We start from the raw sequence: 15,800 nt of genomic DNA on the forward strand, positions 1-15,800 counted from the left end.
GGGAGGTGCGACGGAGACGGGAACTGTATTGCACCGGAGGAGTAGGGAGCCGATGTGCCCTCAGCCTTCGGTTACGCTAGTCGAGAGCTATAGGGAAGAAACTCGCTGGGAGAGCGATCGGGGGGTTCGAAGGACGTGACTGAAGAAAGCAGTCGAGCGCCGATGCTTCGTCTTCAAGAGCCCAGATCACCCCCGCCATCTGAACCGAAGTAAAGGATAGAAGTTTCTCGTGCTCGGATTTCGAACGGAAATTATAAGATGGGAAATCGTCTCATTCTCTTGTGTTTAGTGGGGGAAACCAGCGGGATCACGAGCGGTACTACCGCCGGTACAGGTGGATTTTCATGATGCCAGCCAAGATCTTGTTGCGAAGCTGTTCCGGGTAAGGCTTCGGTAACATGGAGATAATTCGATGTACGATAATGTTCAAATTATTGCCTTCGTTGTATTCGTCGTCCGGATCCTGCAACGTACATCGAAGTTCATTCACTAATTCCATTCAGGATGATGTTTCTTCAATCTCCGGAATAAACGCCTAATATTCTTGTGGGAGGAGGTGATTGGAGTGTTCCCCTACGAGGCTTTTCTCAAGCCGAAGAACTAACCTCTGAGATCATGATTCGCTCGAATGTGGATCGGATGCCTTCGAAGTTGGCCGCACTCAATTTACCGCTGAAAGAGGTAATTCCCTTGGTCACCGCAAGAACATTTTTCATTGTGTGACCGGGGGCTTCTGCCTCGGGCACCCCTACCCGAAGGTCAGAGAGTTCTGATCAGGGCGGGAATCCTCGGCATCGTTTAGGGTGGGCCAGGGAAAATTCAAGAATAGATTCACCTCGTATTCAGGATTGCCTTTTCATACGCATCGAAGTCGGCCGCATACCGCTGCTTCTTAAATTGATCCATATCTTCCCACATTCTCGTGGAGTATTGCGTATGTTTATATGCCTCGCACGTCAGCAGGGAGAAATCGCCTGGTCGGACGGTGATCACCCGTACACCGTATTTCCCCAACTCCATCCTGGAAAAAGACTCAGTTTTTTTGTGCTACGATCGGCTTGCCTTGAGTTCCTGAAGTGAATTAATGACCTTAAGGAGTCGGTGAAGGCCTCCATTCCGGTCTTCGAGCTGTTGTAAGCAGCGAGGCCCGAACCCGCTGTGAGTCCGTCTAAGCCAGTCGTATTCACGAGGCGAGCCTTGTCCTGGGGATTGGGATAATCATGATATGATCGCGCGGCTCTTGCTCCGGGAATGTCTCGCTTCCAACATGCTTCGTGAATTCAGTATTCGGCGGCAATCGACTTGCCGAGATTATCCGTGGGAGCAATAATTTTGTGAAGGTCATTGGTCCAGTGAGGTTGACCTGAAACATGAAATGGATCATCTCAAGGAATGCAGCGTTCAGAATCTTGATCACCCCCCCCGAGCGGAGCTCGGTTTCTGCAGCCTCACCTTCATTACATCGTCAACCTGCTTCTGGCACAACCAGTCAAGTTCACCCTTGATGCAAATGCCTGCATTGTTCACGACTCCATGTAGTCTTCTCCCTCCCTCGAGGATCTTCCCAACTTCGTCAATAGCTGTTCTTATCGAATCGACATCGGTCAAGTCCATCTGCACAACCTCTACGCCCTGGGATGTCAAATCAGATCTCAGTTTCGGGTAGTTACCTCATCCCCAACATTTGTTCGCTCTCAGGGGTGATCTGAGCCACAGTCTACATCCACCAGATCTTCGGGATAGGTGGATGTAGACTGCGGAAACGCGGAACGAATAGGATGATTCATAAAATCTGTCAATCACCATTTGTTCGAGCTGGATGGCACCGGGACTTGACGTATCGAGGACTGTGGCGACGACGTGGAATCTCTGGGCTAGCTTGTCTGCGATGGCTTTTCCAATGCCGGTCTCACATCCGCTGATCACGACGACATCTTTGTCATTGTCGACAGTCAATTCACCGCCCCCATCCGAAGTGTTATCCACGTAAACGTTGTAGAGCGATAAGCCGATTTGGTACAGCAGGAACAAGCCGAACAGGGACGTCAGGAGGTCAGAGAACCACCAGAGGAGCAGGAAGGCGACGAGCCGGCCCACATTGGATTTCATTCTCTTTTTCTGGAACCGAACTCAAAGGATGTGAACTTGCAGTCATTGGAGAGGGGGCGCGGAGTCATTATCGACGATCATCGGAATCGTGATTCTCGATCGGGACGATTCGAAGAACCCATCAGGTTCATAGAAGAATCTTCACGAGCAGAGTTCCAAGATGGAATCTGAGTTCTCAGTGAGAGATCGGACACGATCAGCTTCGACAGTCCAGAATCTCGTGCAGTCTCTGAACAAGCTTCCGAGAGAACATTTCCGCAGGGCGAAGCTCGATGATTGCTCATTCGGGACCGACTCGGAAAATCAAGAGCAAGCGTCACCGCCACGATTGAATTTTTCACCGACCGACGCATTGGAGACTTTCCTACTTACGGTTTCGATGACAGAACAGTGGCTTTTACCCGCCTCGATCCGGTTGACGGTTCGTGATCGTTTGATTCTTGACCAAGGTACGATCTAGACGGGAGTGCCATCAAACTAATCCCAACGGCTCAGGGAGCTTCCTAACGAGAACGCTGAATGGCACAGGCGGACTGTCAATCGACCAAGAGTTTTCTAAGGCATCTTCGGCGTGTGGGAGACCTCAGTCTCGCTCTCTGTCTCGATCCACCCTGATTTCTGTCCTCCAGGAAGGCGAACAAAAAGTCTCCGGATCGATGAGTCGTCTGGAATTCCGATCGATCGTCAAGTTTCACGACAAACGTCGTCAGCCCTCCTCAAAGCCGGATTCCGGTGAGCTCGACGAGCTGGAGAGTTTTGTTCGATCTGACACCTTGGCATCGAGCGAATATCCTGAGCGTGACAAGCTCTTCTAGCGAGCTTTCCAACTGAGAGCGCGGAGCATATCTTCGAACAAGTCAGCAGGATTCAGAGATCGCTCTAGGACTCTAGGGAACCCATGGCGAAATCGAAAACTTCCCCAAGAAGGCTCTTCCGGAAGGGTTATTAATTATTAGACGAGTCCGAGCATTGTAGCTTCTCTCGGAGTTCTCTTGACTTTTGCCGGCCCTCTCCGCCGCTCGACGAAAGAGTCGCAGTGCAACGGCCGTGCACCTCGGAGCGGGGAACGAGAACAAAGCGGAAGACCCTCTACGGAAGCCGCATCCGATCCCTTCACTCGATGACATACCCTAGATCAGCGGTTCCCAACCTTTTTGGCTCCGCGGCTCCCTAGCGAACCCGGAATTCCCCCGCGGCTCCCAGGATCCCAGTGCCCACGCGGCTCCCGCGGCTCCCAGGATACCCAGTGCCCACGCGGCTCCCGCGGCTCCTACCTACTCTCCCTTCTTTTTCCCCTAAGAGGACCATTCGCAGCTCAATTCCGGCACTCATAACTTGCATGTACATATATTGTTCACAAATATTCCGCCTCCCTCCCGTCAATTCCCCGTTAAAAAGACTGAATGGGAATCTCCGGAGACAAGCAGCTCCTGGCTGGAAAAGGTAGCCTCGCGGGCATACCAGAGCTCTCTAACAAATGAGTCCAATCTCTCTCGACGGAAGAGAAGAGTTGAGCTTCTCGAAGCTCACGGGAAAAAGCTTAGTGGTGGATGAAGTGTTCTCTGCGGGGAAGACACAAGGAAACAAAAGGTGCTCCGTGCGGTGGTGTGAAAGCGAGTGAGATTTTATTTTAGCTTCGTTCACTCCTCGATAGAGTTGAACGGAATGGCGGGAACACAACCGTCGATCCGTTTCGGAACCTTCCCTTGGAATTGACAAACCCTGACGGCCCGGACCTACACCAGAAATTCGTCCGCGGCTCCCCCAGAAAAGCCTCGCGGCTCCTAGGGGAGCCGCGGCTACCAGGTTCGGCGGCTCCCCCAAAAAAGTCCCGCGGCTCCCCTAGGAGCCGCGGCTCCCAGGTTGGGAACCGCTGCCCTAGATCGACCGACACAAGGCTATAGGTCCAGGACCAAATGGGAGCCGAACCGCGCGGAGTCCACCGGCAGAACGATTAAGCTTGACCAATCGTGAAACTTGATATCTAGCCGACGGGAATGAACCTCTGAAAAGGTTAGGCGATAAAGTAAGGCGCTCAGTCCCAAGCGGGTGTTAGGAACAGAGAGGCGGCACATCGCTAAGTATCTGAGAATATTAGCCATTCCCCGAATAATCTTTGCCAGATTCTCGATGAGGTGATCTGCGACGTCTGCAAGAGGTTTACCGGCCCACAACACCCCGTCGAGCTGAGCTTCAAGATTGTCATGAACGAGCGAAAGAGCCATTTCGGTGGTCGAGCAATGCTTCTCGCATCGATAAAGCCTTGAGATTTCATTAGAGAAGGCAATCACTGGAGCAGTCGAAATACCGCCTAAAGGGTCTTGTTCCGAGTCTATGGAGGTGTACCGGATATGCGTCATGCTGGATGCGGGGAGCTGGATGGAATTATCGCCTCTGTTTTCTTGCATATCCGGGTCGATCGAAAACGGATGAGTTGACGACGCGACGCCGACGTGACGTAGAATTCGTCATATTTTTCGCCACATTGAGGAAACGTATTGGTCACGGGGATCCATCAATCTACGGCCATGTCAGGAAATCACAAATTTGATGAACTCAGCGTGACTGCCCCCGCGAGTTTCTTACAATCCCAAACCACACAGGGAATCCAATCGAAAGAAGGCGGGGAGATAATCTGAGAGAGTATCTCGACAAGGTTGTCTTCCGGGTTCTTTATCCGTATCGTTCAATTCCAAGCTCTGCGAAGACTCTGAAGGCTCCCATCGACTTAGAGCGAACTCATAGAAGCGGGAATGGATTAGCGGATTTCTATGCCATTCCTGTGCCGAACGCACTTTGATGCCGAGCCGCTCGCCCACCGGCTCGGACCCGGCTTGATAAGAGTAGAACACGCGCCCTTATCACGCTCGACGACGCGACGTTGCCATCGCCACATTCGATTTGCGGGACGCTCATTTGATAGCTCATACACAAAGAGCGGTCCCAATGAAAGCCTAGCAGCACGTTGACGCTGTTGTCCGACGTGCCAATAAGTTCCACTCCTGTGAGGTTCCGAACGCTCTCTGTCTCGCCTGCACGTGCTCTCAGATGATTTGTAAACAAAGGACTCTGCAATGAATTCGACGACAGGTGCCGTGTGAAATTCGAAGACTACTGGGAAGGGCTATGTCGCGAAGCAGTCAGTGACAAAAAATCGGGGTCCGACGTCAGAGGAGAATATTTCCTCAGGCTATGAGAGTACACCGAAAACGCAAGGAGCCGGTAAGCGATGTCTATTCTCCAAGTTTCCCTTCTCCGGGAGACAGAAAATCAAGGCCGTCGGCGGATATATTCCCCGATGCAGTCATTGGTGCTCTGTACACTCCAAACGCACTGACGCTCCTCATCGTTGGATCTATATATGGAGCTTACATCATTAGGGATTTGGAGCCAATTGATAAAGATCGGCTCTGCGGGCTGTTGTCGAACATCGGGCTAATTCTCCCATTCGATTGAAGAACTCGATGAGGTCTGGATAGGACAGGCGGAACCAGGTTCGGCTCACGAGTTGAACGCTCCGTTTCGGCATCGGAGACGACCGTTCGGAATAGAATCGGAAAAGATGTGAGCAGCATGAGTATCCCTCTGGAATATCGCGGGGATCGCGTCGTTCGAAACCGCGTTTCCAAAAAAATAGATCGACTCCTGCTGGATGAGTTGGTCCAGAGGCTGTATCGAATGAGGCTCGAGCTCGATTCTATACGATAGATAAGTCCGGAACGAAGCGAAAACTGTGGTGTCTTGCTGGCGGAGACATCGATATTGGCTCGAAGACTTCGGAGATGCGGAAGAGAGGATTGCTGCATCACTATCATTCTTTAGAATAGTTCATGACTCCTGGAGTCGAATTTCCGTGACGGCCTTGAGGATAGCAAGAAGAGAAGAGCGTCCGGAGAATCGAGCATTGCGCTCAGAAATCGAGTCGAAGAGGACAGCACTCGTCATTTCATTCACTGCAGAACCAAAGAGAATATTTGAATGAAAGCTACCCACAGTCAGACTCGCGGACCTGATTCTGCGGAAGCCCCCTCGCGCGTTTTGCTTGGCCTCGTCACCGTGCTTGTCTGCTCGGCTGTGTGTGCATGAGCTGCGGGAACCTTGTGGTCGGAATTTTAACCCGGCGGATCCTCATCTCATGACAATTGGAGCTCAGGCTGTGATCCGGTCGCTGATGTAGTATACGAGGTTTATTTCGTCTCGCTCAAGCCCCTCCGCGGTAGTCGAAGTATATTACATCCGCTGCCTTCTCATGTGATTTCTCTTTGCAGCGAACTAACCGGGCTTGCTGCGATGATTGCTCAGAGGACTTTCGACGAGAGTCTGCTGGCTTTGGAGAGACACGTGAGCATTGCAATGGAAATAGCGTGTATGTGTCGCTCAGCCCGCGGGAGATTAGGCGCCGGACTGGATCCCGGATACGTTCTGGAGGATCTGAGGTCGTTCTGGGACCGATTAGAAGAGTCGATCTACCAATTGGGGGACGAGAATCGTAACGAGACCGAGCGGCTCTCGTTGGTATCATCAGCTCAATATTTCAGCGGACAGGTTTTCGTCCTACCGATGTCGATTACTCTCAACCATGGTATAAAACCGAAATATGTCGACGTTATTCTCGACTACGGGTCAGCGAGCACGACGTTCGCAGGAACAATGTTCAATGGACGGTATTCGCGAATTCTCCTGAAAGTTAATGCGACGGAGTCAGCACAACTCAGCCTAACTTATAAAAGTCCGTTTTCCTTCATAAAGCGTTCGAGGAAACTGCTAGCTGTCGCTCGCACCGTGAACATATCTTATTCACCTGAAGACGATTGCTTCGAGGTTACCGTGCTGTTCGGAAACCGTGAGCAGGACGTGGGGCAAGCAACTTTTCACGTTGAATGGTATCCCAAGAATTGCTAACGCGATCTGACGCGGCCTCATAACGACTGTAAATGACGATTAGGTACTTAGGAACTCTTGTATAGCTAAGTCCGGAGGAAAACACCGCGTGTATCCCACTGTATTAGCGAAAAATAGGTTTTTAATATTTCCTCAACTGCCGCACCAACGTCTCGCATCGTAGACGGAACTCCGCATCAGGGAGATCACTGTTTCGATCAACCGAGCTAATCTAGCCGATCCAATTTAAATAAATAGACATGTAATTCGATTAATTATCAGTTGCGATTTCATTTTGCCCTGAAATTTCGAAGGGTTCGTGAATACTCCTCGCTTCATCACGAGCCGTGCTAGAGCGAGGCTTCCGGCAATGGCTCGCCTATGGAACTCACTGATTCAGCGACGGAGGAATTCTCAACTTCGTACCGCTATGCATCAAAGGTGAGAAGGGTCCACGGCTGATCTAGCCAATTCGATGGCAGCCCTTCAAACATGGAGCTGGGGGATCCAGCGGTGCAGTTGCTGTCTGACGCCCCCAGGGTATGCTGAGCCGACAGCCCCGCCCCGCACAGAGGATCTCCGATACTGATTAGCCCGGAGATCGATGTTGCTCGCACAGATTTCCGCGAATCCGTCCGCCGCGCCGTGGTCGTAGCTAACGAGTTCGTTCCCTGGTGGGCTATGGTTCCCGGCGCCGGCGTTCACCAGATGTTTATGGGCAGCTGACTGATCGCAGTAAACATCTGTCGCGGAGCGCGATCATCCGGGAGTACGCGGTCTCCGGGGAATTCAGCTCTAGTAAGAGCTTGTCTGATCCTGCATGAGAGAAGAGAGACAAAATCGGGGGAAGAGCCACCGGTGTAGAGCCTTGGAGAAGCTATGCTCATCTCAGGCTGCTCTGATCCGATGCTATCTCACCCGGTTCCACGGGGAGCTCGAGCAGGAGGCGTTACTTCACCGACTTTGATCGCTCGAATCGATTCAATATCCCGAGAATGACAATCGATCAGTGTCTCACTTTCTTACATGACACCCATTCAAGACTCCCAGAAGAGACGTCATCGTTCGAACTCTCTACCCCTTTTCAGAGCCTCAACAGATCTACATATCTATGCCCAACTTAACGAGGAAGCACCCGATGCCTCTTATAACAGAGCGATCAGGATGAGCGGATTCGGAAAATAATCCTCCCGCTCTAAGCTCCCTGGCGGCGTAAGACAGGGTAAGAGCAGGTCGCGGATTCATCTCCAGCTGAGGCTCAAATCTCATATCCTCCCTCCCTCACATTCCCTAATGCAGAATGGGGAAAGCCTAGAACCAGAAGTCTTCAGAGCCCAGGCGGGGCCTCAACAGTCATCCAGCTCGCCCGGTTCTCTCTCAGAAAGTCCAGTTATGCAGGGGCATCAATATATGCCCTATTATTCGCCGAACCACATTTCATGAGTGCAGAAGCGAATGAGGACCCTCCTCCCTTCAGTATTTGCGGTATACCATGATATGAGAGGGTTGAATTGAGAAAGCTTATTTCAAGCGAACGAGCGAATCCTCCCCTCGGTCTGAGCCCAGTGCGAGCCCTCTGCATATTGTCAAGTGAATAATCAGTGAATCAGTCGACGGAGTCGACCGCTGAATTGTGAACCGATTTCCCTCCGCGCACGCCTCTGTCAGATATCCGTGGATCTCATGCTGAAAGAAGGATTCTGAAGATGAGGGTTCTCACCGGCGACGGGAGCGAGATTCCCCTCTCTGGATGAGTGATATTTGTGACTTCCTGGGGTTCAATCTCTTGGAGTCTCCAGGACTGGGTATAGGCAGCCAGAACGCTCCCCATATCAATATCAGCTTCCAAGCGACGTGTTGATCGCGTCACTCAGCCTTCTTCACGCCACTATTAGAAACCAATGGGTGCAAATAGCAGGCTGCATTTGTCAGAGTGAGTGAACCCTACCAGGAATCAGTTGGAGCCGAAGATTAATGGTCGATGTGGACGCGTCTCACTGCTTTAGATGTGCAGTCCCAGCCGAATGCTTAAATGCGACACTTATAAACCTAGCAACTTGACTCTCGAATGCTTTACCGAGAGTCTAACGCGACAACGCTGTTTCACGAGAATAAGCCGCTCCGATTCCTTCCAGGAAGATTACTGATCATGAATTCAGAAGAGCAGCCGTAAGACATCCATCCGAACAATAAAAGCGATCGCTTCGTGGGGATCAGGCATGAGCTCGAGCCTGAGCTTGCTCCGCAGCGAGTAGTAGGTATATCCTCGGATCGCTTTCATATTTGAAAGCGTTCAATTTCATGCGAAACCGGATACCCTGGAAGCGTCCGAGCCAAAGGCTTCGAATTCCGGAAGCGATTTTCGTACACCAAAAGCTGACCTCGCTTGCTCGAACTCTTGCAGGAATCCGTCTTCTGATTGATTTCCTGGGAAGCCGGCAGAGATCCAACTCCGAGAATTTACATATGTTGTCGAGCGAGCTCCTTCGGTGCTGCTAATCAGTCAGATTCTCATTAAGGCAGCTTTAGGACTTGCAGAGTAAGCTCGAAATTTTCCCACCGGGAACTCTCGACTTCCGCAATCGTCGAGAATAGCAACTTCCCGAACCTACGAGCCAGACTTACTTCGAAGCAGCAGAGTCTCGGGGGGAGTAGAGACACGGTCGAGCTCGTACCTTCCAACTGAATCGATGGGGTAATTTCCCTCCACACGACTTCGGGTCGGAATGATGAGCGGGTGACGACCTGGTGTTTCCGGAGATCGAATCCGTTTGTCGCACGTTCACCGTCCCATGCCTCTGGATTCATTCATCTCCCCTATGTATAAGGAGACCGGTACCGTCTACCGGAACGGTTGACGCATGTATCAAAGGGTCAGCTGAAGCCTTTCCAGATTGGATCCCGACCGTCTGAATCGACCCAGGCCGCTGGAGAAGTTTCCGCCCGAGGATCATCCGGCGGCTATACGTTTTGGAAAAATCCGAATTCGGAGGGAGAAATGCCGAGTTGGAGCTCCGGAAGGAATCTTTCGCAGGGTACGGCTGTAGAAATCGGGCTCCCTCGAAAGGGTCGGTGAATATCTCTGGGACTCGGCACCCCCATGGGCGAATACTCATCCAGTAAAATACCGAAGGGGTCGCTCTCAGACTTCCCGAACTCCTGCCAAGAGGTCGCGTCCTTATTCGCGCGGCATGCGCAAGCGACCTGTCGCTTATGGGGATAAATGAGCCAGTGTCTCGATTGAGCAATATGTATTGCGTAATGGACAGGCTCAAACGTACTCGGGAATGAGCTCGTACGAAGAGCTCTGGAGTAGCGCTTCTGCTGTGTTCTCTGGAATCTACTTCCCTGACCGGGGCTCGACCTCGGTAATCGAAGATTTTCAGGCAAAGTTGCCCTTTCTATCCTCGGTCGCCGACTGCCTGATCGATTTTCGGAATATTCACCCCCACCCCACGAATTATCCACGGGAGAATATCGCTCCTCGACGATGGACTCCGAAAGACGAGTCTATCTCGGGACAGAAATTCTCATGACTCGGTACTCTCACCCATGAAGAGTGGTCCATCTCCCAAAGACGACGAGCTCGTCCAGCTCTCGTCCCGAACTCCCGATTTCCTCCGTCACCGTGAAGAATGAAGAATGTTCACATATTCCGAATCCGCTTAAGTTCCTCAGGAGCGCACTGTACGGTGCATCTCACCGATCGGGACGGGCACTCGGTCCATAGACTCAAAGCGTGGCCAAGTTCGCCTCCGGATGCCCGAATCGACTCACCACCGTGGTTTTGTTCTCCCGCTCTGCAAACAGCGGAATCGGCCGCGAACTCGAGCGGAAATTCCGATTTTGGATTCATTCGCTCCCTCCAAAAGAAGCAGATCGGAAAGTTCCCACCATCGGAAAACATATTCGTCACTTTCGATTCTGTGGTGTTGGCTCTTCGATCCGTTTCTTCCCATTCTCTCTTGGACAAATATTTGCTCAGGCCGATTCTTGCAGAGCCGATCATTAATTCAGTGTCGGGTTCAACCGACGGAGGTTCTATTTACAAGATTGGCTTGGTCGGGTTGAGCGACTCGGGAAATAACATCGAGCTTGTGCCGCTTGGCTCTCCGTTGCGGTTGAGCCAATTGTTGCTTGAGAAACGTATCTCCTCGGAGGGTTGCGCGGCCGCTCGTACATGCTCACACTCCAATGTACGGAAAATGGTTGATTTATCCTTCGTACCTTGCATGAGAGATCCCCGAGAGTGTGGCATGTGGGAACGAAAATAAGGAAGTCTATCTGTCAAGGTAAGGAGGGGATTAACTTTCGATGTAGAAGAATACCTACCCTAATTATATCCACCTTACCAATCTCCAGAGCTCGAGCAGACATAAGGCGAGGCTCGGCAAAATGGGCGCAAATCCAAAGCGGCTCTTCGCTGTTCCTCTGATTCCGTTTTGAATACTGTTGATATGCAGAAGAAAGGTAGTGTGTAATCTCGAGGGCGTAGGAAACTGCTAGTCCTCTCTCCTGAGCCCTCTAGAGAATCGAATGTGAGTATGCTGGTACGGGAGATTCGGGGGTTTGACGAGTCGAAAAGGAAAGAAACCTTTCTCCTCTTCTCGGAAGATGACCACCGTAATGGTTGGCAGCGGCGGTCCGCTGTCACACTCCAATAAGCCGCACTGCGCACATACTTTTCAGCTGGCTTCTATCCAGCTTGAGTCTCAGGACGACGTTCGCTCGAATCTGAACGCAGTGGAGGTGATGAACGTCCCAATTTGCGAACGCTTGCGTAAGAAAAAACCCCCACACGAAATATTCATTTCGGTTGCCTTATCCCCTCGACATGTGCTCCCGGGAGACGAGTTCCCGACACCACCGGATTTCGTGATGGATCCGGTAGCTCACTCTGTCAGGTATCTTCTCACAGCAATGACGATCGCGCTTTGTGGAAATTGCGGCTCGCCGAGTTTCACATTCTCGTCAGAAGAGATTTGAATCTGCTTTCAAGCGATGAATCGCCTCTGTTGGAACGAGAATCCGCAGCGCGTGCCCGTTTTCGGTCGGAAGATCTCGAAGAATGGCATATGGAACGTAGATCGAATAATAATGAGCGGCTTGATCGCGCATTGCGAGGAGGTCGTCTCCATTGCGTGAATCGCCGGGGCATCAATTGTGGTGTCGATGGACTCAACAGGCGCTCCGCTGTCTCCAGTGACGGTCCCGATGGAGGGCAGGCGCAAAATCGCTCGGCTGACAGACGCCGCGCTGCCGCGCCGCGAGCGAGACTCCGTGGGACAACTGTTAAGAGCCTCTTCCAGACACGCAGAAGGACGAGGATAGGAACTCTATGAGGGATCGACACCTAGCGCTTTCTCAGACGGATCTTTCTCGGCCGACGATTGACGGTGGGAGCTTGTCGTCTGAGGTCAGCAGTCTTGCGCCTCGCGTACAAGCCGGCGGGGATCTGAGTCGTCACGTAAACTCCTCTCGTCCCGAGTGGTGAGAACTCTAGATACCGCGTTTCGTTTTCTCCACGTTCGCCGTGCCCTCGCTAGCTTGAGTGGGACACTGTGTTATGTTGAGGAAGCAGAATCCCAAGTTCCCTCGAAGGAAGATCGCTCGGCGCCTCCCCTCTGCGAGTAATATTTTGCGACTTCCTATCCAGTCACTTTCAACGTGACTTTGTGTTCCACTGCGACGCTCCCCACATGCATTATGGAGATTGCACGATGCAGACGAATAACTGCAAGCGCCCTGTTCAATTATGTGGAGGCTTTCTCCGTGGAAGGTCAACGATGAGTAGGAAGCCTCGAGTCTACGGCCACGGCAGTACTTTCACGACGTAAATCTTCCGGAGTTAGACGGACGGGAATCGAGAATATGGAGACGCTTCCCTTTGGCAGATCCCCAACCTATCTCCTGAGCTCGACAGCGGGCTCGACTCAGGATCGATGGCTCACAATTATTCTCACAAGGCTGTGCAGTACCTGATATCCGTGCTGTCACGGGACCCCACTTCTAATTTCGTCCGGGACCGAGAGCCAAGCAGCCCATTAGCTCCCCAATCGAAAGAAACTACCCTCGTCATGTTCGAGCATCTCATCCCCTGGAATATCGGTTTTACCCCATGAATGACGGTCCAGATTTAGGGACATTCCCCTCCAATCACACCCGATGCTTGCGGTTCTTCATCGACCAAGCCTGGCCGTATCCGTTTGTGCAGGATTGAGGACAAGCTGAGGTGGATTTCTCACGCGGAAAATTTTTATTTCAGAATGCAGTAAATCTGTAGGAATTATTTTATGTATGCGTATTGGAAGAATACATGATTTGGTAGCCTCCGATCGTTATGACACAACTCTCTCTATCGTAAATGCCCTACGCAGGATGCCTGCTTATGTGAATTTAATATCCCGTCCTGCCGGACGGGAACGCTTCCGAAAGAGCCACGAATCAAAAAGTGGATCTCTCGAGCTGCTCTGTACAAGTGTTCGCTGGGAGAGAAATCTGGGTCGGCTTCCCAGGCGGAAGACGGGGTAAAGATTGTGATCAGGTGGAGAATCGACGGCTCACAGCAATCTAATAGAATGCCGACAAGGAATCGGGGAGACAGGGCTTCAAGTCGGGACATCTCGGCCGGGAAAACCCGGCCGAGATCTTGGGCGAAGTATTCTATTCGTCGAAAGTCATTTCCAGGAAGGCTTGCAGGAGCAGATCAGCTTCCCGACGGATCTTGCTGATCCTGTCGATGTTATTCTTGTACCACGGACGAGCTGGTCGGTCGTGGCTGTCGACGTCTTTTGCCGGGGCTTCCCATACGCCTAGCCATGCGAGAACAGAAACGAAGAACAAGACGCCTGCCAACACTGGCATCTCCATCTCGGGCTGGATATGCTCCGTCAACGATTTGTGGAACCGCGTCTGCAATGAGAAAAGCAAGTCGTACAGGCTACGAATGTTCGTCTGAGCGTATACATGTGCGCGTTCGTAGGTACGTATCAACCCCAAGTCCCAGAGCGCCGCTTCGTAAAACCCTATTTGAACTTTGGCCAACCACCATATTCGAAGACATTTCTGCGGAAGGCGACGCACAAATGACAGGTTCCGAGGCCATAAGGCTCTCATCGTTCGATGTGGGTTCTGCTCCGTCGAGGCCGAGGTGACCGCCGCCGCAGGCTCCACGGCCCATTCCTCAATAGGACTCACCTTCACGTTTACGACGAGTCCAGGATCCACGATGTTCTCGAGGCTCTCGGCCAAGCTTTCAGCGTCAACGACGGAAAATCCGATTGTGATTACGACGACCATGATTGTTAAGTACAAGAACATCCGTAGCAAGGCGAGTTTTGAAACGCGTTTCGAGCGACGGCATTCCTCTGCAGCGAGTTTTTCTCTGTGAGGGCAGAAAAAAAAGGAGAATACAACATAAATCTCAGTCAGCGAATTTTTTCAAAGGCAACACCGCATATAGCGTTGTCACCGGAATAAACGACGAGCCACGTTTAGCCTGCCAACAAATTCCTTTGTCGGGAAGGCGGAATATTAAGTGGAAGGAAGGTGTACGGAGCTCCGGGAAGGAAACAAAGACAGGAGAATCAATGCCGACGAAGGAAATGACTGACTGACTGAGCAACGAATCAGAAAGGAACCACCGAACTGGTGGGTTGTGGGAAGGTCGACGAGAGCGTCGGTAGGCGGGGAGGCGGAGCGGAAAGCCAGGAAAATGACGTACGCGTTCAGCTTTTCCAGATAGTCGCACCGGTGAACGATGTTGCCAAGAACTTTATTTTGGAGGTTGCGAGCGATCGATTTGTCAATGAGGCTCCGTGATGCCTGGAGGTTGTTCAATCCTGCCGGCTGGTTATCGGAGTGTCCTGGCACGTAGATCGGAGTCAGCCATAGCTCTGCAACGTTTCAAGTTCTGATTAAATAATCGACCGGCGCTACGCCTGCGCGGAGGCTCGCTGGCGAGGGAGGAGATAGATGAGCGAAGCAGGACTTTCCCTCTGCATTCAAAGTCGTACCTTGACGTGCAATTTCGGGCCTTCCAGCGAGCTCTCTAGAGATCTGCTGAGTCACTTTGACGAGGTCGTGCTCGCCGTTCACCGTGTCGCACTTCGTCATGAACAGCGTCAACTGGAAGAATCGAAATTCCGTCATTGATGCGAGCGTCAAAGAGTCTTCGTCTCTTTCCTTTCGTATTAGGTTTGTTTGAGAGCTCCCTCTTGACTGATCGATACGATGATTGGTGTCTGAACCAAACTCTACGGATGCTCGGATGGGAACTCCAAACGATGCTCGTTCGAATTTTCAGCAGAGAATTCCAGACGAACGAACCTTGGTAGGATGAGTCAAGCAGAGCCGTTCGAGATGAAAGAGAGTCTTTTGACAAAGAGCCTGACCATGTGGATCGAAAAACACGAAAATAAGGTCAGCCATTTCGGCGCAGGTCTCGAGACATCGGTCGAAATCGTAGTTGTACCTGTAAATCGGAGAAGAAGAAGCTTCTTTCAGTTGGATGCACAGATAATGGGAGCGAAGTAGTTGCGCTCGCTGTGAGACAATGCGTAAGTCGAGCGTAATCGGCTTTGAATAAGACTGACTGCGAGAAAACGTTCCCGAAGAATTCAACAGACACTTCAAGCTCTGAATAATATCCGGCGAATGAATCGGCTCGGGTAGCCCAGCGAAGGGTCCTCAAGGCGGAGGCACTTCCGAAACTTGTTTCTCCCCTTTCGCTTCATTCTGAACCGTTCCCACAAGACTAAGTCGAGAGATTATCCGTTTTCCTCAGAGAAAACGCCAGCTGCATGGGCACT

At 51.7% G+C, this 15,800-nt stretch overlaps 3 protein-coding genes across 3 annotated transcripts in view; 1 reads left to right on the forward strand and 2 right to left on the reverse strand.

The window, feature by feature from the left end:
• Positions 1-271: 271 nt before the first annotated feature.
• LOC100902575 (retinol dehydrogenase 7) lies at positions 272-2,580 on the reverse strand. The gene is made up of 8 exons (XM_003738486.2): positions 2,482-2,580; positions 1,804-2,118; positions 1,453-1,632; positions 1,307-1,363; positions 1,090-1,202; positions 836-1,021; positions 606-672; positions 272-463 (listed from the first exon to the last, which is right to left on the reverse strand). Exons 2-8 carry the CDS (start codon positions 2,107-2,109, stop codon positions 320-322), a joined length of 1,053 nt encoding a protein of 350 aa, XP_003738534.1. The 5' UTR covers positions 2,110-2,118; positions 2,482-2,580; the 3' UTR covers positions 272-319.
• Positions 2,581-5,561: 2,981 nt separating this feature from the next.
• On the forward strand, positions 5,562-7,255 carry LOC100902718 (uncharacterized). Its single transcript, XM_018641735.1, has 2 exons — positions 5,562-5,673; positions 6,378-7,255. Exon 2 carries the CDS (start codon positions 6,400-6,402, stop codon positions 7,009-7,011), a length of 612 nt encoding a protein of 203 aa, XP_018497251.1. The 5' UTR covers positions 5,562-5,673; positions 6,378-6,399; the 3' UTR covers positions 7,012-7,255.
• A 7,268-nt stretch (positions 7,256-14,523) lies between these two features.
• The window catches only part of LOC100907919 (uncharacterized), a 56,410-nt gene continuing 55,133 nt past the window's right edge, over positions 14,524-15,800 (reverse strand). The window contains exons 6-8 of the mRNA XM_029113051.1: positions 15,319-15,463; positions 15,006-15,117; positions 14,524-14,885 (exon numbers count right to left, since the gene is read on the reverse strand). Coding sequence (XP_028968884.1) covers positions 14,524-14,885; positions 15,006-15,117; positions 15,319-15,463 — 619 coding nt within the window. The remainder of the gene's footprint in view (positions 14,886-15,005; positions 15,118-15,318; positions 15,464-15,800) is intronic.

The sequence above is a fragment of the Galendromus occidentalis genome, unplaced genomic scaffold, assembly GCF_000255335.2.
Source record: "Galendromus occidentalis unplaced genomic scaffold, Mocc_1.1 scf7180000076006, whole genome shotgun sequence".
Lineage (NCBI taxonomy): Eukaryota > Metazoa > Arthropoda > Arachnida > Mesostigmata > Phytoseiidae > Galendromus > Galendromus occidentalis.